At 36.9% G+C, this 22332-nt stretch overlaps 3 protein-coding genes and 1 long non-coding RNA gene across 4 annotated transcripts; 1 reads left to right on the top strand and 3 right to left on the bottom strand.

Moving 5' to 3' along the window:
- Positions 1–432: 432 nt before the first annotated feature.
- Positions 433–15608, bottom strand: LOC149615604 (uncharacterized). Its single transcript, XM_089856898.1, has 14 exons — positions 15473–15608; positions 5905–6001; positions 5660–5839; positions 5473–5582; positions 4779–4925; positions 4378–4719; positions 4165–4307; positions 3743–4095; positions 2912–2997; positions 2677–2844; positions 2424–2612; positions 2127–2278; positions 1475–2060; positions 433–1356 (listed from the first exon to the last, which is right to left on the bottom strand). Exons 2-14 carry the CDS (start codon positions 5989–5991, stop codon positions 1092–1094), a joined length of 2808 nt encoding a protein of 935 aa, XP_089713024.1. The 5' UTR covers positions 5992–6001; positions 15473–15608; the 3' UTR covers positions 433–1091.
- LOC149615605 (uncharacterized) lies at positions 10139–11683 on the bottom strand. The gene is made up of 2 exons (XR_016375970.1): positions 11098–11683; positions 10139–10998 (listed from the first exon to the last, which is right to left on the bottom strand). It is a non-coding gene; the product is annotated as an uncharacterized LOC149615605 (long non-coding RNA).
- On the top strand, positions 13729–16711 carry LOC149615603 (G patch domain-containing protein 3-like). Its single transcript, XM_089856958.1, has 3 exons — positions 13729–15428; positions 15493–15621; positions 15692–16711. The coding sequence occupies exons 1-3, from the start codon at positions 15342–15344 to the stop codon at positions 15728–15730; spliced, it is 255 nt and encodes an 84-aa protein (XP_089713084.1). The 5' UTR covers positions 13729–15341; the 3' UTR covers positions 15731–16711.
- Positions 16712–18201: 1490 nt separating this feature from the next.
- On the bottom strand, positions 18202–21834 carry LOC149615602 (uncharacterized). The gene is made up of 3 exons (XM_089856953.1): positions 19572–21834; positions 19305–19406; positions 18202–18984 (listed from the first exon to the last, which is right to left on the bottom strand). The coding sequence occupies exons 1-2, from the start codon at positions 19857–19859 to the stop codon at positions 19329–19331; spliced, it is 366 nt and encodes a 121-aa protein (XP_089713079.1). The 5' UTR covers positions 19860–21834; the 3' UTR covers positions 18202–18984; positions 19305–19328.
- Positions 21835–22332: the final 498 nt, after the last annotated feature.

Raw genomic sequence — 22332 nt, 5'->3', positions numbered from 1 at the left:
CATAATTCCGAGCGGATATTGGCTTCAAAGTAGAAACTAATTAACTAATTAGAGTAATAGAATAATTAGTCTCAGCTGTAGAATGATATAATGACGGATACGGTTAAGCCTATTCTGTAATGTAATGTAAATTATATTAAAATATTAAGATTTTGTTCCGAATTTCATAATTTCGCGCGGATATTGGCTACGAACTAATTATCTACTAATTAGAATAAAAGACTAATTAATTACAGCTGTTGAATGACCGAATAATAGATTTCATTAAGCCTATTCTATTCTGTGATTTAAACTATATATTATATTAAAACATACAATATTAGCTAAGCCTTTGTCATTAACCCATATAAATATAAACAGTTTAACTATTCGCTAAGCCTTTGTCATTAACCCACGAGGATATTAGGCCTAATTTTTAATTAAGAAATCGGATTTTTCATGAAACTTTTAACCTTTACTAAAGTTTTTACAATAAACACAAACAAAATTTTATTATCGAAGAAAAAACTCCGAACAACAACTTCAGTATTTGGCAACAATAATAATACACGAGGTAGTTTTTGATTTCGACAAGTTCGTAGTTGGCACTCTTTTGGTGTGTGTTTTAACTTTTAAGGCACTTAATATTTTGAGTTTAATGTGTTAAGTCTTATTAACATGCACAGGAACATAAAAAAATCACTAAATAAAACTGAAAAACAAAATTAAGATCATATGACCATATTTGGAATGTTTATAGAAAAATAACCGAAAATAATACTGAAGTATCGGAGAAGGAGACTCGTTCAAAAATGAGTTTTTTTTTTTTTTAAAGTATCAAAATGTAATTGTAAAAAAATCAGGGAGGGAAAGGGAAGTCAGTGACTCAATATTTTGACTTAAGTTTTAAACCGAAAACAAAAAAACACCCGATTTTTACCTTACGTTAATAAATTGGAAATAGGAACATTTTAAACGGAAAAATTATCGAAGAAAGAACTTTTTTCTTCATTTAAAAAATAAAAAAGGGGAAATGAGGATGGTACTTAACTGACAGTTAAGTAGCAGTACTTATCTGACAATACCATCGATTGTTTTTTTTTGGTCGTCCTTTAAAGGAAAAACAACTGGTTACAGAGAATATCAGCGGGTTCTCTGTGCAAGGATTGGCCGACTAAGAAAGCCAATTTATGAGCGTATTGACAAGGAGCGGGGACTCTGATGGTTCCTTGCCAATTGACGTACATGTGGGTCAACTTGTAAGCGATTCTCTGCATGTGATCAGGTTTCAAACCAGTTGTATCCTCAATAACATTGAAGAGTGTCGGAGAGACAGTACCCTGACGAATGCTTTGTGAGATCAGGTAGAAATCATATCTAAAACAGAAGAATTAAAACAAAACCACCAATTAAGTTCAAAGCAATAACAAGAAAGGTTTTCCCTGTTTGTATGAACCCGCTAATTAATGAAGAAATGATGAAAAATAATAATTACCGCTCCGGTTTGGTCACTTCGGTATCAACAATAGTCCCAGGCGGCGGATTATCATATTGTCCCCTTCCATTGGTAAAGAAACGCGTACTAATCCTCTTATTCACGACGACAAAAGCGAATCTAGGAACTTTGTTCCCTCCGGTAACATCGGCATAAGCAGCCAGCAACTGTTTCACCTCATACTCCTTGGCATACTCCAACTCTCCATCGGAAAGTCCGTCGCGATAAACGATAATCAAATCAGGCGTATCCTTATTAATTCCATGGTACTTCTTAAGCAAGATGACGAAATTGGCCCTCAACTGGGAGGACAATTCCTCCCGATTATTATGGAAAGCCACTCGACTCGCCCAACAGGTGAATAGTTCATTCATGGAAGCAACGAGTCCGCCGACCGATCTCCCTTTTACCGAGGAATCGTGGTAAGTATCAATGCCCAAAATCATGGTCCTTTGTTTCAAAGGAATGGTCAGGGCCCAAGCCTCCCCTCCTAACTTGCAATTAATCTGAATGGCGATTTTAGTCGCCACTGACATCAACATTTGTTTCTTCGATAATGTTCGGCTTACGACGACTTGAGAAGGAACTGTTAAAAAAATGGTTAATAATTGACGAGGTTAATTTAATTAACTTAATTAAATTAAATAATGACCAGGGCATTCGATGCAACAAAGTTTCTTGATGGCGTCATAACGATCCGCTTTGTTATTTGGCACAATGGCCACGATAAGGGTGGCGCCCATTTTAATCGCGTCTTTGATAGCGTTGAGGAATGACGTAGTTCTGTCGTCACTGACGCTCATACTAAAATAATTAAAAATTAAATTTTATTATTAATTAATTATTAATTACAATTAAAAGTATAAGATAAAAGTTTTTGCAGACGCGACGCGAATACTACAAATTAAAAATTAAGTACTATTAATTAATTAAAAATCAATTAAATTACATTTTTGGAGCGGCGACATTCATCTTCATGGGTCCGCAAACCCTCTTGAACGTCTCGTACAACTCCTCGCAATTAGGACGATCGCGTTGAGTGGAAATCATGGCGAACTTGTCCATATGACGAGGATTATGCATGGGCTTACTCCTCATGTCCTTTCCGAAATCTCCGTCTTTGGCTGTGAACTCCGACCTTCCTTAAATAAATTAAATAGAAAAATTAATTAAGAAATAAATTCCTAAAGTCTCTAACGAACCTAGGATCGTGTAGATTTTCGGAATGTTTAAGCTTCTCGCGAAGCTCTTCAAGTTTAAGCAGTAACGCTTTATTTTCATCTTTAACAATTTCAATATTATTTTCTAGCTTAAAAAAAGAGGCCTTTTTGATGCGAACAAGCCAATTGGAATTGAAATATTTTGGCTCACTGTAGTTTATTAAGAGGATTATATGAAAAGTTGAATATTTTTAAGCAAGCACTAACGTGTATTTACATTTGAGCCAGCACCTGTGCCAGTGCTACTCCATCGGACAGTTCAAAAGCGGTGCTGTGAGGCGCTTGAACTTGGAATGATTTGATCTAATAAGGGATTTAATTTTAAATATTTTCTAATCAATATGTGATCAGTTTGGCAAAATTTAAGAATAGCCCCTGCTCTTCCAAACTTAATAAATCATATACCAAATGAAAGCTCACGCCTTCCTCTATTCATTGCACACCATTATAGTGAGCGCAAACAATAATTAACATTAAAAAACTAATTATATATTTAACAGTGCCAAAGACTTTGCCGGGACTCGCTGTGATGATACACGCACGCCCGTTACCAAAAAATGAATATAAATATAGCTTCAAACATTCGAAGTTTCAGTGATCAAAGAATCGCATTTTTAAAAATACAAAACGCACCTAACCTAATAAAACCAAACCAAAGCTAAAATCTATGATTTAAGGTAATTTTAACAAAATTCATTGCGCATAAATTATTTTATTTTTACATAATTTACACGTTATTTTAGGGTAGGTTTGGTTTGGTTAAGTGCGGCGCCGCTGCGTGTATCATCACAGCGAGTCCCGGCAAAGCCTTTGGCACTGCTATATATATAATTAGTTTTTTTAATGTTAATTATTGTTTGCGCACACTGTGTGCAATGAATAGAGGAAGGCGTGAGCTTTCATTTGGTATATGATTTATTAAGTTTGGAAGAGATCATATTAATCACACAAAAACTGGTAGATTATTTTATACAGGTCTTATTATTAAAGGGCCATTCTAATCTTCCTTCCTTCAACTTCCTTGCATTAACAAAAAGCCAAGACTTACCCAAACTATAAGACTGTCTAGGATATCCTCCATAGAGTCCATCTCGGATGAATTCGAAGAACTTGGATTATTTTGTAATTCTAATTCCGTCTCCAAACGGGAATTTTTATCGTCTGAAAGAGCTTGTAGGAAAGTTACCCGCTGTTCATCAGCAGTCTGTTTCTTTCTGGCTTCGACAATTTTATTCCATAACTCTTCGGGTACATCGCCACAATGTTGCCAACAGGTAATAGCGGAAGAATGAAGACTGGATAGGTAAGAGAGACGGAATTGGGGAAACCCTTCCGATAATAGATCAATTACAACTATCTCCTCTTCGGCTAAAGCTATTAAAGCTTTGGGGCTACCTAATTCTGCAAAATTAACTTAAGTCATTAGTTTTAACTAATAGGCGGCTAAATAAGAGATTATTTTGATATTACCATCATCATCTATCGTAAAAAAGTCAACAACTTTGGAAGTAAAATCGAGAACTTGGTGTTTTTCACCACCGATTATGGACAAAGTATGTCGGTCGCCATAACTGGCGCGAGGCATACCACCCGTAAATACGATGAAATCATCCCTAATTTCATTTAAAATAACCTTTAAAACCCAACCCGAAATACTTATAGATCAATAATTAACAACTGTACCCGTCTTCCCCAGCATTCAACACCAATTTCGTGATGGATTTGCAAGGAAATGGACCATAAGGCCATTGAGGCTTTTCCTTTGGTTTGGATGGATCGGAAACATCCCACGTAATATAGCTGCCATCATTATGGGCACTAATAAAAGACTTTCCATTCCTGCTCCACGAAATGGACTCCAACTGCTGTTGATTGCCCACAAAAGTACTTTCAACAGCCATTTTAGTACAATCCCACAAGACGATTAAACCGCGATTATAACCAATTAAAATCTTATCCGAATCGGCTGGGTGTTGCGAAATGGCTTCAACCGCGCCAGGGTTGACTTTAAAGTCGTCGGGAACGCTAGAAAGTTCGTTTGTTTAAGTCTTATTGAAGAGTCCTGGACGATAAGGATAAGATACCTGTGCATAACTACATCCTGGCAAATAAGTTTTTCCTCAAGAACCTTCAATTTCAATACATCGAGAGTGTAAATGTTGCCCGATTCGGTTCCCAACCATAGCTGCTCATTATTGGACCGTACGCAAGTCGCGGATACTTTTTGTAGCCTAAAATATTTTAATTAGTGCCCAAATACTTAAAAATATTTTAGCTGAAGCTAATAATTTGAAGTTTAAATATTGCGTTCACAATAATCATTTTCTGTACTAACATTACGTTCTTGTGAAAATTTAGAGAATAATGATTAAAAAAAAAAAAATAGATTCAAGGCAAGAAGTGATATCTAGTTTACTAGGGAGAAGGTATAAATTCGGCACATTTCCAGCTTTAACTCCAGGATTACAAACGTAGGTCCGGAGTTAATCCCCGCCGCCTCTAAATTACAACCAGCATCTCATTGGTTCTTGAAAACTCGTGCACGTCAGCGCGACGCGAATGACGAAAATTACGTATTTTCCGACTGAGGAGAGGCGAAATAGTCCGTCCTCCTTTTACGTCCCCCCCCCGTTTTGTATTTTGAAAGGGGGACTGGGACTATGGCGCGCGAATACTTAGGCATCTGATACCTTCTCCCTAATAAACTAGATATCACTTACTGTAAAAGGTAATGTTTAAACTTCAACTACTGTCTTCTAGCCACAAAATTTAACTTACCGCTTCTCTAAATCTAACTCTTTAACTTCAATTAAGACGGATTTATCATTTTTAACATCAATTTGCCACAAATGTAAAGTACTATCATCAAGAAGGGTAATTAACCTTCCCTAAAGTCCAATTAAAAATAATTTAATAACAAAACTAGTCTCCGAATTGCTAAAAGACTAAAACATAGACTACGGACTTGATTTTCCAAGAACTGAATACGAGTAACGGCAGCTTCATTTTCGTGTTGATTACTAAATTCCACACCTGGTTTCCCATAAACCCTAATTTGCCCATTACGGGTACCAATAGCCGTTAATTTTAATTTCGGGTCCCATGCTAATGCACTTGGGCGATGTGGGAAGCCGTGTGCTATGGTCTGTTTGTTGAAATTTCTCAGTAAAAAGTTTCATATCACTTAATCCCCTCAAAATACCACAATACCTTTGAAAATTGAGACAACTCCTTTTGTAACTTCAACAACCTTTCAGCGCTAGGCTGATGTCCTTTCCCTTTTATAAATCTAAGCATTTTGCAGCATCTACAAACCCAACCAGAAAACCCAAAATTTTTCAAAGGTACAAGATTTCCTTTAGAAAAAAGAGGGGCTATACACTCCAATCAGAAGCGATACATTGGTTTAATAAGCTAATGAAAAGGTTTTTGAAAAGGTCGTGGGTCTGAACTCATTTGACAGAGTGAATGACTCAAGTAAAATTAGGTCTACTTAAATTATAGAACATGGAAAGTGCTCCAAGTTTGACTGTATGAAGCAATAACATGATGTGCCATTAGCCTATTTCAGCGTCTAGTTTTTGGCTGTTATGATAACTGTAACATCGTTTTCAGACTAGGAGGATTGATACCATTACACCAGGAGGCTAGGCTACTTGGTACTACACTTTGTCCACCAAGTAGCCCAACCTCCCCTTTTAAAGGGTATCAATAGTTCTACTGAGAAACACTACATCAGTTCCCGAAAGAACCCTTCTCAAATGTTCTTGGGGGTATAATCATTTAAAAATATTTTGTAAGAATGATATCACGCATTTTGTCCAATCTGAATGGAAGTAACAAAAGCAAAACACTTTAGTCTGTCACTATGAATTCATAATTTGCATCTACTAATAACTTGTTTACACACATGGAGGATTCATTTACACCAATCACCAGAAGGCCAAGCTACCTGGAGGACAGAAACCCGTCTGCTTTTGTCCTTAAGGTAGCCCTGCCTCCTGGTGTAAATGGTATGAATCCTCCATGTGTGTAAACTATCAATTCCGAAGTGAGTAGCCCCTCGGTTACAATTTTTAAACCCTTCGTTAGCCCCAACACAGTTAAGTATTTCCCCCGGTTTTTTTTAATCTTTAGAATCTTAAGTAAATCAAATGACAGTGTCACACGCTTGCAGATAAAACCAAGCGTATTGATACGCTCCTAGGAGCATTGAGAAACCTTTTCATGAAGCCAAATATTTAAAAACATAAAAAAAAATCGACAATTTCTCTAAGCCTAACTTAAAAATTCGAAAATAAAAATATTCCCAATTCATACCCCAATGGAATTCCTTAATTACGAAGTATATCTTCGGCGAGTCTTGGCATAAAAAAACAACACACGCAACTTATAAAATTGATGAGAGTTCGCTAGGCCTAAATAGTGGGTTGTTTGGTCGAAACGGATGTTCACCTTACGCGTACATGTACCCACCAAGTTTTTGGGAAACCGTAAAAAAAATAGGTGATTATATAACTTGTTAAAAAATAAGAAATCGTCATCACAGTTGCGCGCGATTTTGCACGTGACGTGAGCCTGGTTTTTTATTGTTAAGCCATGGATGTAGAATTTTTTCACAATATCTTATTGCAAGAAAACAAATTTCCTCACGCGCATTCTTTCCAAGATCTTACGAATTTGAGCGCGAGCGTCATTTCTCCAGACTTTGAACTTGACTCGTGACAATTTGTTATATTTTTCAATTAGCTCCTCCTACTTTATATTTTTACCTATTGCAGGCCTACAATATTATATCCAAGGTCTTTGACAAAGGGGGGGGTCATAACACGAGGGGATAAGAGACAAGACAATGTCTAGGGCTAAGAGCTAAACCTAATTTTTGACATTGTTCTCACGTACCTATGAATCAATCTTGCCAAAAAGCCGTACAAAAGAAACCCTAAAAACGCGTCTAGAGACAAAGCACACCCTTTTAAAAACACAAAAACGGTTTACTCACGGATAATGAACCGTAGTTTGGGGGTTTATTTTACCGCACAATGATGCTAAGTAAAGTTGCGCAGGTTTATTTCAGGTAAAACCGTACGATGCACTATAAAGCTACACAAGGCTTACTGGTTTAGTCTGAACTGACAGGTGTAACTAGCGCCGAAAAGGTAGAGAACGCAACACCAGGTAAAACCTATACGAATATCTGTCGTTTTGCCGCAAATGACAGCCGCACTTGAACACCGGCGTCTAAAAATAAACTACTACACCACGAACTGACAGCCGCTACGGACGAAGCCACCCCAAAAATGTCTTTAACTTGAAGTCTGTAGACAAAAGCGGTAGGATTGCACTTTACGTGACCCATCCAACTAACGATGGTTTCTAGTTAATTGGACCATGAGGAGTCCGAAAAAAATAGTTAAAAAATTATCTGGCCGCCGCAAGTTGGTCAAAAAATTTTTTGAAAATTTTAAAATCCATGCACTTACCGCCATTGAAGTCGGTATCCGCTTAACGCATTCTGCACTCAATCTGGCAAAAGAAAGCCGAGGGGACTCTAAAAAATTGACGGACTCGCGCCGGAGTTATAGCTATGGAATTTTTTAAGCTTGCGGAAACCGTTTAGGACGGAAATATAAATGCGACGAAAACTGAAATGTTTTGGGAAAATCGATGAATTTTTTGCAAATTTGATAAATGTGAAGGACGATATTTTGGAAAAGGTGGCAAATTATTCCTGAATTTGATAAATGTGAAGGACGATATTTTGGAAAAGGTGTCAAATTACTCCTGAATTTGACAAATCTGAAGGACGATATTTTGGAAAAGGTGTCATATTATTCGGGAATTTGACAAATCTGAAGGACGATATTTTGGAAAAAGGTGTCATATTATTCGGGAATTTGACAAATCTGAAGGACGATATTTTGGAAAAGGTGTCATATTATTCGGGAATTTGATAAATGTGAAGGACGATATTTTGGAAAAGGTGTCAAATTACTCCTGAATTTGACAAATCTGAAGGACGATATTTTGGAAAAGTTGTCATATTATTCGGGAATTTGACAAATCTGAAGGACGATATTTTGGAAAAGTTGTCATATTATTCGGGAATTTGACAAATCTGAAGGACGATATTTTGGAAAAGGTGTCATATTCGGGAATTTGATAAATGTGAAGGACGATATTTTGGAAAAGGTGTCAAATTATTCCTGAATTTGACAAATCTGAAGGACAATATTTTGGAAAAGGTGTCATATTATTCGGGAATTTGATAAATGTGAAGGACGATATTTTGGAAAAGGTGTCAAATTATTCCTGAATTTGATAAATGTGCAGGACGATATTTTGGAAAAGGTGTCAAATTATTCCTGAATTTGACAAATCTGAAGGACAATATTTTGGAAAAAGGTGTCATATTATTCGGGAATTTGACAAATCTGAAGGACGATATTTTGGAAAAGGTGTCAAATTATTCCTGAATTTGATAAATGTGAAGGACGATATTTTGGAAAAGGTGTCAAATTATCCCTGGATTTGATAAATGTGAAGGACAAAATTTTGGAAAAGGCGTCAAATTATTCCTGAGTTTGGTAAATGTAAAGGACGATATTTTGGAAATGGTGTTTACATTTATCAAATTGCCGAAAAATATTGATGTTGACGTTTGTTAATTGACCAATAGTTTGTCGCCTTTTCCAAAATATAGCTGAAATAACTAGACGCCTTTTCTAAAATATTGTTGAAATAAATTGACGCCTTTCCCAAAATATTGTTGAAATAAATTGACGCCTTTTCCAAAATATTGTTGAAATTGACGCCTTTTCCGAAATGTTGTTGAAATTGACGCCTTTTCCAAAATATTGCTGATATAACTAAACGCCTTTTCTAAAATATTGTTGAAATAAATTGACGCCTTTTCCAAATTATTGTTGAAATAAATTGACGCCTTTTCCAAAATATTTTTGAAATAAATTGACGTCTTTTCAAAAATATTCTTGAAATAAATTGACGCCTTTTCCAAAATATTGTTGAAATAAATTGACGTCTTTTCAAAAATATTCTTGAAATAAATTGACGCCTTTTCCAAAATATAGTTGAATTAAATTGACGCCTTTTTCAAAATATAGTTGAAATAAATTGACGCCTTTTCCAAAGTGAAGTTGAAATAAATTAACGCCTTTTCCAAAATATATTTGAAATAACTTGACACCTTTTCTAAAATATTGATGTTGACATTTGCTAACTGCCCAATAATTTGTCGCCTTTTCCCAAATTTTGTTGAAATAAATTGACGCCTTTTACAAAATATTGATATTGATATTTGGTACTTTCTCAATAATTTGGCGCCTTTCCCAAAATATAGTTGCAAAAAAACTAGACTCCTTTTCTGAAATATTGACGTTGACATTTTCTAATTTCCCTATAATTTGACACCTTTTCTAAAACATAGTTGCAATAGCTCTATGCTTTTTATTTAAATTTTTTTTACAAAAAATCAAATTTACCAAGGATTTCACACATTTAAGAAAAAATATTCCCGAAAAATTTGACGGCTTTTTCCAAAATTTACCGTTATCAATTATCTAATTCCTAAAAATTCAACGATTTTCACCAACATTTCAGTTTTTCTCGCATTTATATATCCGTCCTTTTATAAGAAATAAACGGTTTCCGCAAGCTTAAAAAATTCCATAGCTATAACTCCGGCGCGAGTCCGTCAATTTTTTAGAGTCCCCTCGGCTTTCTTTTGCCAGATTGAGTGCAGAATGCGTTAAGCGGATACCGACTTCAATGGCGGTAAGTGCATGGATTTTAAAATTTTCAAAAATTTTTTTGACCAACTTGCGGCGGCCAGATAATTTTTTAACTATTTTTTTCGGACTCCTCATGGTCCAATTAACTAGAAACCATTGTTAGTTGGATGGGTCACGTAAAGTGCAATCCTACCACAAAAGCAAAGCTTGCCCAGCGCGCGAAAGCCGACGGAGGCGAGGTACTCTATTCCTATTGGTCGAGATAATTTATTATAAAAAACTAATTACACGTGATATTTAATTTACATCATAGTTTTGCGTACAAACGAGATAAGTTTCGATTTTTATAATAAATTTTAAATCTATTTTTACTGATTTATCATTCAAATATGACCTAATAATAAGGGAACTATTTTATTCAGTGACAGTGAGAGAGGTATCTCGGGGCGGCACCCGTTTTATCCCACGTGACCTTTGCACGTGACGTAATGAATGGCGCGTAGGTCTTCGTTTCGCGCCTTATAAAAAAATACTTGTAGCAGTTGCTTAATTCCTATTTAAACGTTTCGAAAGTAGTGAGGTGAATTAATTTTTATTCTAATCTAATCAAAGTAGGGGAAAATAGGCCAAAATAAAATATTAAGGATCTTACTTCTTCTAATTTTAAATTCCTTTCAACATAAGAAACATTCTCCTTTTCCAGTTTTTTAAGGGAATCCAAATTTTCGGAGAAACGTTTCATAAAAAAGTCAGGTCAATTAATTTTTATTCTAATCCAATCAAAGTAGGTGAAAATAGGCCAAAATAAAATATTAAAGGGATACTCTCAATGTTTTCCGACTAGTACATGATGAGGGCAGTTTTAGGTAAAAAAAATGTGCCTAAAATTATGTGTGCCAAAAAAAAATCGAATTAAAACGTTTAAAATTAAGACAAGTTGGGAAAACCAAAATATTACCTCTCCGTGTCAAGAGGTCTACTACTACAAACGTATTTACCTAGATATGGAATTATTTCACTTTTTTGAAGTAAAAATTTACGAAATATTGAAGCAGTATTCCAAACATAGCGAATGTACAGTAAAGCAGGCGACATTTCACATCCAATAAGGATAAATCTTGGACACATGGAAATCAGTCAATGGGGAAAAGAACAGGAAATGAAGTCTACGCTTCAGCTGTTTACCCTATATTCTGAAAGCTACATTCACAACTGGTTTGCAGTGTAAACACTATCGTCTCGTCTCACCTCACCTCAACAATATACTTAGTTTGCCAACATGAATGTTAACGTTAAATAACACCAAAGCTAAATTGTAGCTAGACGCACTAATAGTCAATGCGCACCATAAAGAGAATAATAAGTCTGTAGATACTACCCGTTTACCATTAGCCCTTTTACTAATCTTATTATTATTATTTAAGAGTGTATTTAACTTTCGGCTCACTCTGAAACGTTGATGTCTGTTCATTTCAGACACGAAAATCAAAGCCTCAATTATTTACTCTTTGTTTCACTAAGCCTACTGCGGATAGTACTTGTTATACACGCCGGAGTCTAGGTCTTAGTTTGCTTCATGAAATCACTAAACCAAGGATTATGCTATATACAGATGTAGTATAGCTTAAGCAATATATAAACAGCCATTTCAAATAACAATATTAAAAAAACATCTTTGGAATATCAAAATGAAACAGAGCTTTAAAGCTACAAAAGTACTAAATGCATCATAATTACGAAAAATACTTCCACATATTCACTTTATATTATGGAAAAAGGGAATATTAAGGTTCTGTATGATTTCTTAACACATCAACACAAGGCTAACTGCTAACGCGACGCACTAGTGTAACAATGGACGGACACACACAGACAACAAGAGTAACAAGGAGTAGAAACCCATTAGTGGAAGCAGTATTTGTTTTCCGAAACAATCTCGCTTATGTCTATCCTCTCTAGACTTCGCTAAAAACGTATTACTACTACGTAAAATATTAATAGACAGGCAAAGATTGATACCATTAAACAAGGAGCGCAATATTATCCATATTTTCATTTCATATACAGAGAAAAGAAATTATTATGTTTCTGAGAGGAGCTTCCCATTTTGGTTGTTGTTTTGGAAAATATATCGCAATGCACGGGCCTTGATAGATATAGGAGGCAATGAATGAAATATATCGCATGCACGGGCCTTGGTAGATATAGGAGGCGATGATAATCTCTCTCTTTGCACGAGAGGTTTATCCTTAATATTTAAATAAATATAATTATTTTTAATTATTTTAATCTTCAATAATTAATATTAATAATAGTTAAATCGTTTAAAATAACGTTATACCTAATATCATCTCAAACTTTGCTAATATTGACGTTTAAAGTGAAGGGTACCCCTCTTGCCCACTTTCTTCAAATTTTGGGGTATATATACGATTCGTTTCCATTATAATAGTAAGGAAAAAGCGCAATTGCGAAAACCTTTGGTGGCGATCCCACCTTAGGGAGGCTAGACGTTTCTCGTAACCCTAGCTGATCGCCGCGTATATCCTAAAACCAAACGATGATAATGGAGTAGAAGCCAATGATACAGATTGGTGTCTATGTGGAATAGACGGAAGATCAGTGGATGGTGGTGTTAGAAGCCAATGATACAGATTGGTGTCTATGTGGAATAGACGGAAGACTAGTGGATGGTGGTGTTTAGGAGCCGGTATGTACAGACTGGTGTCCAAGTGGATTGGACAAAGACCAGAAGATGGTGGTGATTAGTAGCCAGTATGTACAGACTGGTGTCCAAGTGGGTTGGACAAAGACCAGAAGATGGTGGTGATTAGTAGCCAGTATGTACAGACTGGTGTCCAAGTGGAATGGACGAGGACCAGAAGATGGTGGTGTGAGAACTCAAGTAGAGGAGCCGTTTCCGTGACTGTGAATGCAGTTCGGAAATGGCGAACACGTTTGCTCCGATTTGGAAACTGCGAACGCGGTCACGTGGGTGTAACAACGGACAGACACACAGACACACAGACACACACACACACACACAGACACGGCCGTTACAGAACCTCTCCTGGACTACGTCACACGGAGAGGTAAAAAGTACCTTAGATATTTTGAAATTCAAACCAACCGCGGAATACCGGCCAACTTGTTTTCCCCGATAAGGCGACTATGATTCATTGATTGTTTGTAAATAGGATTGTTTGAAATTCGCGAATCGAGTGAGGAAAATTCGAATTCGGATGATGGTCAGGAAGAATTCAATATTCAACCTTACCAATTTGAGCCTTTGCTTCCCGAAGAGCCTGCTTTGGTCCTTTGGAAGGCGAAAACCAATGGCGAAAACTTGCTGGTGATGGAAGTTGATCACCCCAATTCAATTACTGTGAACCAGGGCTGAGCCGCTAAGGGCTGCATATAAGTCATTCTCACGAACCACAATCGCGAGAAATCCACGAAAATACGGTTTTTAGAAACATCATGCAAATTAAAAATTAATTACGGTTAATTTTTCTAATATTATATAACATTATTTGTCGATAAAATACTGGTAATATTCTTACTTTCAAATGAACGTAATAATCGAATGGTAGCCGACATCCAGGGGAAATTCACTCCATATATTTCCTATGGGCGCCTGTAAAACTTCAACCCGCAACACTCGGGAGTACATGCAAACAAAAAATGAAGAAACGGTCTTCCCTTTTATTTTTGATATCATTCTAATATAAATCGTTAATTGTATTAGAAACTCTAAGGTTTTTATACTGGTGTTTAAAATGTTGTATATGCGGATCAAATATATTTGGATCATCAAAGTAAGGGAGTTCCTTATTAGCCGTATTTTGCACTCGAGTCATGGGGCTTAAAAGTAATATTTGTGAAATGCCTATTTTAAAAAACTATAATTGAAATGCACCCGCCTATTGGTATGCCCAATGGAAACGTTGGTACCCCGACTAAAGTCTTCATGGATCTAATACGTCAATGCCGATTACCTTCTTCGGTAATTGGGAAACTGGGCTTGGAATTCCCTCGATCGAGGGCCAAACGAAAGTACAGTAGTGTACCATTCGATTATGGACCAAAGTGGACAGCCGAGAATGGGACAGGAAGTACCCAAGATGGAAAACACGAGTTCGTCAGGACATCGAGGGGACATCTCAAAAACCAGTTTATTAATAGCTTGGAGCACTTTTTTTATTCAAAACGCGCGGGTCACTGCTCCCAATGACTAGTTTATTAAAAATTGCTATGGGGACCTCTTTAATTATTTTCATTTTAACATAAATTTCGACTCGAGGAGTCCAGTTGTGTATACAACCCTAAGCCGAGGGAGATTTTTTTGGAAGAGAGAACGACCACAAGTCCTGGGACCAGTAGAAAATTAAATTGGGACCAGTTTCGTATTTAAGACATCAGGGGTCACTGGTCCGGAGGACTAGTTCAGAAATAAACCTTATTTCCAAGCCTGCATCTAATTACTGATAAGTTCGTGGACAGGAAACAACAACCGATAGAGGATGAACCGCCGCTAGAGGATATTAGCCAATCAGGGGTAACTACTTGAGGCTTCCATAAGTTTATAAATGGCAGAGTGACGACGACAATGATACTTGCAAAGAATGGGAACGTCACGAAAGCCTACATAATGACGTGACACGCAGTCAAGAGCGCGCCAAAGAGCGTCTCTTTGAAGAAGAGATTGAACTCAAATGGGAAAAAGGTGGATCTGGTTTGCTTTCCTACACGGATGCCCAGTATTGTTTGATGAAAAAACTGCCGATGACGTCGATATGAGTATTTATTACGAACAAGGTAAATTAAGATCCAATCACAAGTCCAAGAAATATTTCCTAACTTCTTAAGGCGCTGGTGACAAAGACGCCAAAGGCCATGAGGCAAGAAACTAGTTTAAGAAGTGGCACTAACGATTTTCAACGCGATACGGGCAAAATTGGTGGTTTCGAACGATACGCGAAAGTGAGTGTACCAAGAAGAGTGTTGGTAAGGAATTGCGTACTTACCCTTTTTGACGTTCTTGCAGGGTTTCGGTAGACGCATTATGAAGGAACAAAGTTGGAATGAAGGTGATGGACTTGGAAAGACCATTATTGGACCAGCGCAACCCATAATTGATGTTGGCCAAAAACCCTGGGATAAAAAGGCATTTTGGGTGAGAATAATTGTTGTTTCATCTTATTTACACTTGTTTTTATTTACTTTTGACGCAATTAATTTAACAGTTTTCAGGGGGAGAAGTTGGAACTTTAAAGTTTATATAAATATTTCCTTAAAAAAAATTATTAAACTAACTAATTTAACCTTAAAATTACTATATAAAATTTGTATAATTTAGTCTTTAATTGCTCGCGTAAAAATAGTTCTAAAATTAATCATGCAACATTGCGGGATTTGCTTATTATTTTTGGTAAAATTAATTAAATCCAGATATTAATTAGAAAAAGGGTTTGATTTCAAAAGACCATGCGGTAAATAATTTTTTTTTAACGTAGGAATTGGCATAGTTGCTCTTAATATTCAAAGAAGACGACAAGCGTGGGTAAGAAATGAATTTACCTTGTGGCAACACTTGGTATATTTAAACGTTTGGAAGTTGCCTTGAAAGAAACGTTTGAGCTTGAGGAGATATTTGACGCATTCTTTCTTCAGCCGTTTTTCTTTCAAGTTGAGCACCCTAAATTAATTAATTTGATAACTAATTAATGTTTCCTAAATGATTTGATTTAATTTACCACGTAATAAAGCGCCGAGGTTAAAAGCTGCGATTCATATTCTCTCTTTCTGTAATTAGCATAGGTTAATTAATTAGAGGAATTTTTTGATTGGCCTTCGCGGGAAGTACAAACGCACTAAACTGTCTATTGGCTAAAACGTTTACAAGTAGATTCTATCATTAAATAAACTAAAAACACTCGGAATTAATTTCAAAATATCATATTTATTAGGAACGTAATGACAATTGAATAAAATTTATATGGAATAGAAAAATTTAGTGAAAATAACAAAAAGGAAAAATTTTTAAGGACACTTTATTCATGTTTGAGAGAGACTTTCTTAACCCAACGAATCCATCCTATGAACATCCAAATCGTGACCACCTGCCCACATTGCTGAGGGCTTGAGCTCGGGAATGCTGCTGCGTTTGACCAGACTGTTCAGGTTGAGTCGCGACATACTGACGTGTTGGCAAATGTTCAGATTAAGGCCTATTTTTTAAAATCTCCCCGGGCAATTAAGGCCTATTTTTTAAAACCCCCCCCCCCCCGGCAATTAAGGCCTATTTTTTTAAAAATCCCCCCCGGCAATTAAGGCCTATATTTTAAAATCCCCGGGCAATTTGGGCTATTTTTTAAAAATCCCCGGGGCAATTTAGGCTATTTTTTAAAAATCCCCGGGCAATTTAGGCTATTTTTTTAAAAATCCCCGGGCAATTTGGGATATTTTTTAAAAATCCCCGGGTAATTTGCGCTATTTTTTAAAAAATCCCCGGGCAATTTGGCCTATTTTTTAAAAATCTCCGGGCAATTTGGCCTATTTTTTAATCCCCGGGCAATTTGGGCTATTTTTTAATCCCCGGGCAATTTGGGCTATTTTTTTAAAAATCCCCGGGGCAATTTAGGCTATTTTTTAAAAATCCCCGGGCAATTTGGGCTATTTTTTTAAAAATCCCCGGGCAATTTGGGATATTTTTTAAAAATCCCCGGGTAATTTGGGCTATTTTTTAAAAATCCCGGGTAATTTGGGCTATTTTTTAAAAAATCCCCGGGTAATTTGGGGTATTTTTTAAAAATCCCCGGGCAATTTGGCCTATTTTTTAATCCCCGGGCAATTTTTGCCTATTTTTTAATCCCCGGGCAATTTTTGCCTATTTTTAAAATTCCCGGGCAATTTTTGCCTATTTTTAAAATCCCCGGGCAATTTGGGCTATTTTTTAAAAAATCCTCGGGTAATTTGGGCTATTTTTTAAAAACTCCCCGGGTAATTTGGGCTATTTTTTAAAAAATCCCCGGGTAATTTGGGCTATTTTTTAAAAAATCCCCGGGTAATTTGGGCTATTTTTTTAAAAATCCCCGGGTAATTTGGGCTATTTTTTAAAAATCCCCGGGCAATTTGGGCTATTTTTAAAATCCCCGGGCAATTTGGGCTATTTTTAAAATCCCCGGGCAATTTGGGCTATTTTTTAAAATCCCCGGGCAAAAAAAGCTCCGGGGGAATTTGAAAAGTAGGGCTATAAGCTCCGGGGGAAATAATTTGGGCTATTTATTAAAATCCCCGGGCAATTTGGGCTATTTTTTAAAAATCCCCGGGCAATTTGGGCTATTTTTTAATAATCCCCGAGCATTTTGGGCTATTTTTCAAAAATCCCCAGGCAATTTGGGCTATTTTTTAAAAATCCCCGGGCAATTTGGGCTATTTTTTAAAAATCCACGGGCAATTTGGCCTATTTTTTAAAATAGTATCGGATCGGTTGGTTTTGGATCATATCGGTATCGGTTCATGTTTGTACCGGTATCGATCGGTATCGGGTTAAGCCTGGTATCGGCCATCTCTAATTATAACCGTAAGCATATCAAACCATGCTTATGTTACAACTTTTATACTGTATGCAAAATTTCATTGTTAAAGTCATTTATTCTGTTTATTAAGAGTGTGTCATGTCAACCTATTCGGCTCGCCCTTTTTAATTTTACACGGAATTTTAATTACGGTAAAATTTATGAAACGGCACCAAAACCCCTGTCCCTGTCCCGGACGCGTCCGCGAAACGAACGCTTACGATGAGAGAGAGAGGGAAACCGGTCGCGTCCGCGAAACGTACGCTTACGATGAGAGAGAGAGATCGCTAGCGTACGCGGTGGCGATACGAAGCTCCGCGTAGAGAGAGAACTGCCTGCCTGGTATATTAGTGAGAGGGGGAAGAGGGAGAGGGGGCATCCCGCTCGGAGAGAGAGGAAAGAAAGGTAGTTTAAATCTCGCGGGCTTTTTTGAGTGAAGGGAAACAAGATGATAATTTTCGTGCACTACTGCACTTTGTGCGCGTGATACATCAGAGATTATGCTGGATGGTTAGGTTAGGTTTCGTAAAATAGAGGGGACGCTTTACGGTCATAGTGATTTCTGGTTTAGGGGATCCAGGATTTTGTTTAAATACATTATTTGATTCGTATGGTTTTTAAAAATTATACTTTAGTGGGGTGCACAATTTAGTTTCATTAATATTATTTGAAATGTGACGTTATTAGAAATTAAAGGGATACACGATTGTGTTTCAGAAATGTTTTTAGTTGTACGATTTATTGGAGATCAACTATACGGGGGGGGGGGGGTCACGTGAGCCGTGTAAAATTACTATTAAGGCCCAGCCCTTGGGCCATCTTGTTCTGTTATGTTAAGAAAGCACGGTGTTTCCCGTCGGTGTTTGCACTCCTGATCGTGAAACTTCAGATGGACTTGGTACTGATGTACCATTGTTCAACTTTCCCAATACTCATATTACAATGAATATTTTTATCATCTGCAAAAAGGAAACTAGTAGTAGTATCTGTTCTATGTATCCATATTTGAGAGCTTATTACTTAATATCATAAGTTTATATGATATGTTCCATAAGTCTGTACTAAGCCAGGCTCGCTATACGGGATTTACGAGAGGTACTTCTGTGGGCGCTGACATTCGCTGTCGTCGAACGCGCTCCGTAGCCTTGGCAGAACAACTCTCCGAAAAGGGGGCGGTAACCTCGTAAGTCCCGTATACGAGAATCTATGAACTACGTCGCTTCATGACCAGCTCTCAGTAACCAGTGGCAAACGTATGGAACATATATTATGAACTTACGCTGCTATATCTGTAGCTTGATTGTCATGAAAAGAATAATTTCACAAGATAATAATACAACTCCAAAGGACCAACTCCTTGTTTCCGACAGAGACTCAAGTTCTGAAAGTTGTAACATAGAGCGTGCATAGATTACCAAATGGAGTTGTTGCATCATTGTATTAGAAAACAGGGAACTCAGAATGCATTTGATTAGGCGCTGCTCCGGCGCGTAGGGGGCCTCTACAGCGCCCCCCTCCTGCCTTCATCCCTGTGCCCAAATGGTACCTGCGGAACCGCCGTCAAGGCATACGGGATCGGCCAGCGGGCCCGGCAACGCCCCTTAAGCAGGTGACAGAGGCGGGACACCGTCGGCGGCGAGCCCAGCCAGGAGGTGGTCGGTGACAGGGCTCGGACTAAGGCAGCAGAAGGCTCGAGGGGCCGAGAAAACAGGGAACTATGATGATAAACGGGGGAATACGATAGTATCAGAAAAATACCAAAGGATATCGATACAACTCCAAGGGACCAACTCCTTTTTTTCGTCATCGACTTAAGTTCTGAAAGTTGTAACATTGGGTATTAGTATCGAAAAGAGAGTATAAAGATGGGAAACAGGGTATTGCAGACTTAAGAAAACCGTGTATTAATTAGGCTAGGGTGGTAAAACATTCCTAATGAATTCTTTTAAAGTTATATTTGACCAAAATGGAGTCGAAATCCCTTATACCGAACGTTTAAATTATCTACATAAATTAATCTGTTGAGAACGGAAAACTACTGTCCGCTTATTTTTTACCTGAACTAATAAAAAATTAAACCAATTTAAACATTATATAGGCCTATTTACGAGACCCGAAATGAATGAGATTTTGCGTTTGTTGGTATAAACATAACTTCCTATACTTCGTAATGCTAGAGACTTAATGAGAGCTGGTTCGAGAACGACGCGAGAATTGACTACACGCGGTTTTGCAGTCCATCTTCCCATTTAGTCTGTACTAAGCCTTTGACAGCGCATAACCAGGAGTCGCTTTACGAGAATCTATGACGTTTCATCTACGTCACTTCATGACAAGCTCTCAGTAACCAGTGACAAACTTATAGAACATATCTTATGAACTTATGGTATAAACAATAGGTAGATAAAATATAAGGTAGATAAAATATCTATATTTTTATTACTTTTATAAAAAAAGATACAATTTTTTTTTTTTCGATCTTGTAATTTTTTAATTAAATCTATGGGTGAAATCGGGAAAGAAAAAAAGTAAAAGCATTTTATTTGTAAAACAGAAATTAATTAAATTGGATACATTTTAGCTATTTTTTAATTAATTTTTGATTATAGAGTAAAACATAAGTTTAATTAAATTGCCTTAAATACAGGTCTACGGTTAGTTGGTAAAAATATTAGGCTAAAGGGCAAAATCATAATTTAACAACAAAAACCAATTTTTACCTATTTTTGTTACTATTATAAATATTTATTACCTTACTAAATCTTTTGGGAATCTGAAGAAAGAATTGTCGCAATTTTTAATAGCGCAACATTGCTTGATACTGTTTGTAGGGCCCGCCATCAGGGCTCTACATAAGGCACTAGTCAAGGCATTTGACTACTAAAATAAATCGAAATCTGGGGGCTCACTAGTCAACTTGACTAGTAAAATAATGTCCCAAATATTCGTAAACCATGCGTCTCAAAATAATTTTTAATAGAGCTAAACATTTGACAAGTCTATACGCGTTTTCATATAACGGCAAAGGAACGGAATTTAAGAAAGGGGGAAGAGATTAAGAGAATCCCACGACCCTTTAGTCATTTACTCAACTGGTATTAATAAAATCCTACTTTTATTCAGACGTGTCACGTTTCTGTTTTCTGTGCTTTAGTGGTAAAGCAAATATATACATTACCTTACCATCTTGTTTTTATACCCCCAATTTTTCCCCCACTAGTCAGTGACTACTAAAAAAAATTGGGATAGGGGGGCACACTAGTCAGGCTGACTACTAAAAAAAAGTACCCTCGTGAGTCGTGTTTTACCTTAGGCTCGCGTACCAAAAAAATGAGGGGGGGGGGAAGAGAGTGGGGGTTTACAATCAACTGAGAAAATATAGGAACGCTAGTGACATCTAGCGTAGAGTTAAACGACTAAAAAAAATGCTAACACCCTTGAACTTGATAACTTCATGAACGGTAACTTTCTTAGCGACTGCGTGATAAAAAAAGAACAGTTTCCCTGCCAGTAGTCCAGTGTTGGGCAAATCGCGAATGATGTTGTACTACCAAGCCGGGGGGGGGGGGAATTCGGCGAATGATCGAAAAATTCGCGAATTTGCCCACCACTGCAGGCTGCCACAAATTACTACTTGCAGCCAAATCCGAGTATTTCAAAACTATGTTCTCAAGCGACATGAAGGAAGCCAAGGAAAACTTAACAGGCTGGACGACGGTGTCCGCACCGTCTACGATTTACTATATTTCATCTACACCGGAAAAATTCCATCAAATATAGACAACACTTGCCAAACATTGATACACGCCGCCTATCTCTTTTTCATGAGAGATCTACGAGAGATATGCGGTGACCGACTGCAAACACTGATCAACCGGGAAAACGCCGTAGAAATTCTGCTAATTGCAATAAAATACGAAATGGAAAAACTTAAAAAAGTCGCCGTTAAATTCATCGCTAATCATGATATATACATTTTCCAGACAACTGCTTGGAATGAGGCTAACTTGGAAATAACACGTGATATGTTTAGTGCTGCAATGGATGTATTGCGCGATGTAATGCCAGAAGAGGCGCCCGAAAACTTAAGTTAGGTTTCATTTAAGTTTGTATTCTGAACGTGTACCAGAAGAAGACAACAGAATGGTCAACAATCCCCTTATCAATGATTGAAATGAGCTCCTTTTAGAACAATCCTAGGCCTAAATCTAACTTTTTCACGTTCAAATTTGATCAACTTTGGTCAAAACATTGGTTAAATACCGTTTTTTGTATATTTCTAATTCTTGTACTTAAAAAATTAAACA

The sequence above is a fragment of the Phalangium opilio genome, unplaced genomic scaffold (assembly GCF_054372755.1).
Source record: "Phalangium opilio isolate 3A_F unplaced genomic scaffold, DU_Popi_V2 ptg000217l_1, whole genome shotgun sequence".
NCBI classification, from domain to species: Eukaryota; Metazoa; Arthropoda; class Arachnida; order Opiliones; family Phalangiidae; genus Phalangium; species Phalangium opilio.
The sequence above is the reverse complement of the archived record's forward strand: the minus strand, read 5'-3'. Positions and strand labels throughout refer to the sequence as shown.

Coding starts and splice junctions, on each gene's coding strand:
- LOC149615604 (XM_089856898.1), bottom strand. CDS start 5,991: ATGCTTAGATTTATAAAAGGGAAAGGACATCAGCCTAGCGCTGAAAGG. Junction 4,308..4,377: donor TTGAATGCTGGGGAAGACGG/GTACAGTTGTTA, acceptor AAATGAAATTAG/GGATGATTTCATCGTATTTA. Junction 2,845..2,911: donor GCACAGGTGCTGGCTCAAAT/GTAAATACACGT, acceptor AATAAACTACAG/TGAGCCAAAATATTTCAATT.
- LOC149615603 (XM_089856958.1), top strand. CDS start 15,342: ATGAGGCAAGAAACTAGTTTAAGAAGTGGCACTAACGATTTTCAACGC. Junction 15,429..15,492: donor GTTTCGAACGATACGCGAAA/GTGAGTGTACCA, acceptor ACGTTCTTGCAG/GGTTTCGGTAGACGCATTAT. Junction 15,622..15,691: donor GGGATAAAAAGGCATTTTGG/GTGAGAATAATT, acceptor TTAATTTAACAG/TTTTCAGGGGGAGAAGTTGG.
- LOC149615602 (XM_089856953.1), bottom strand. CDS start 19,859: ATGTTACAACTTTCAGAACTTAAGTCGATGACGAAAAAAAGGAGTTGG. Junction 19,407..19,571: donor CCTTGACGGCGGTTCCGCAG/GTACCATTTGGG, acceptor TACAACTTTCAG/AACTTGAGTCTCTGTCGGAA.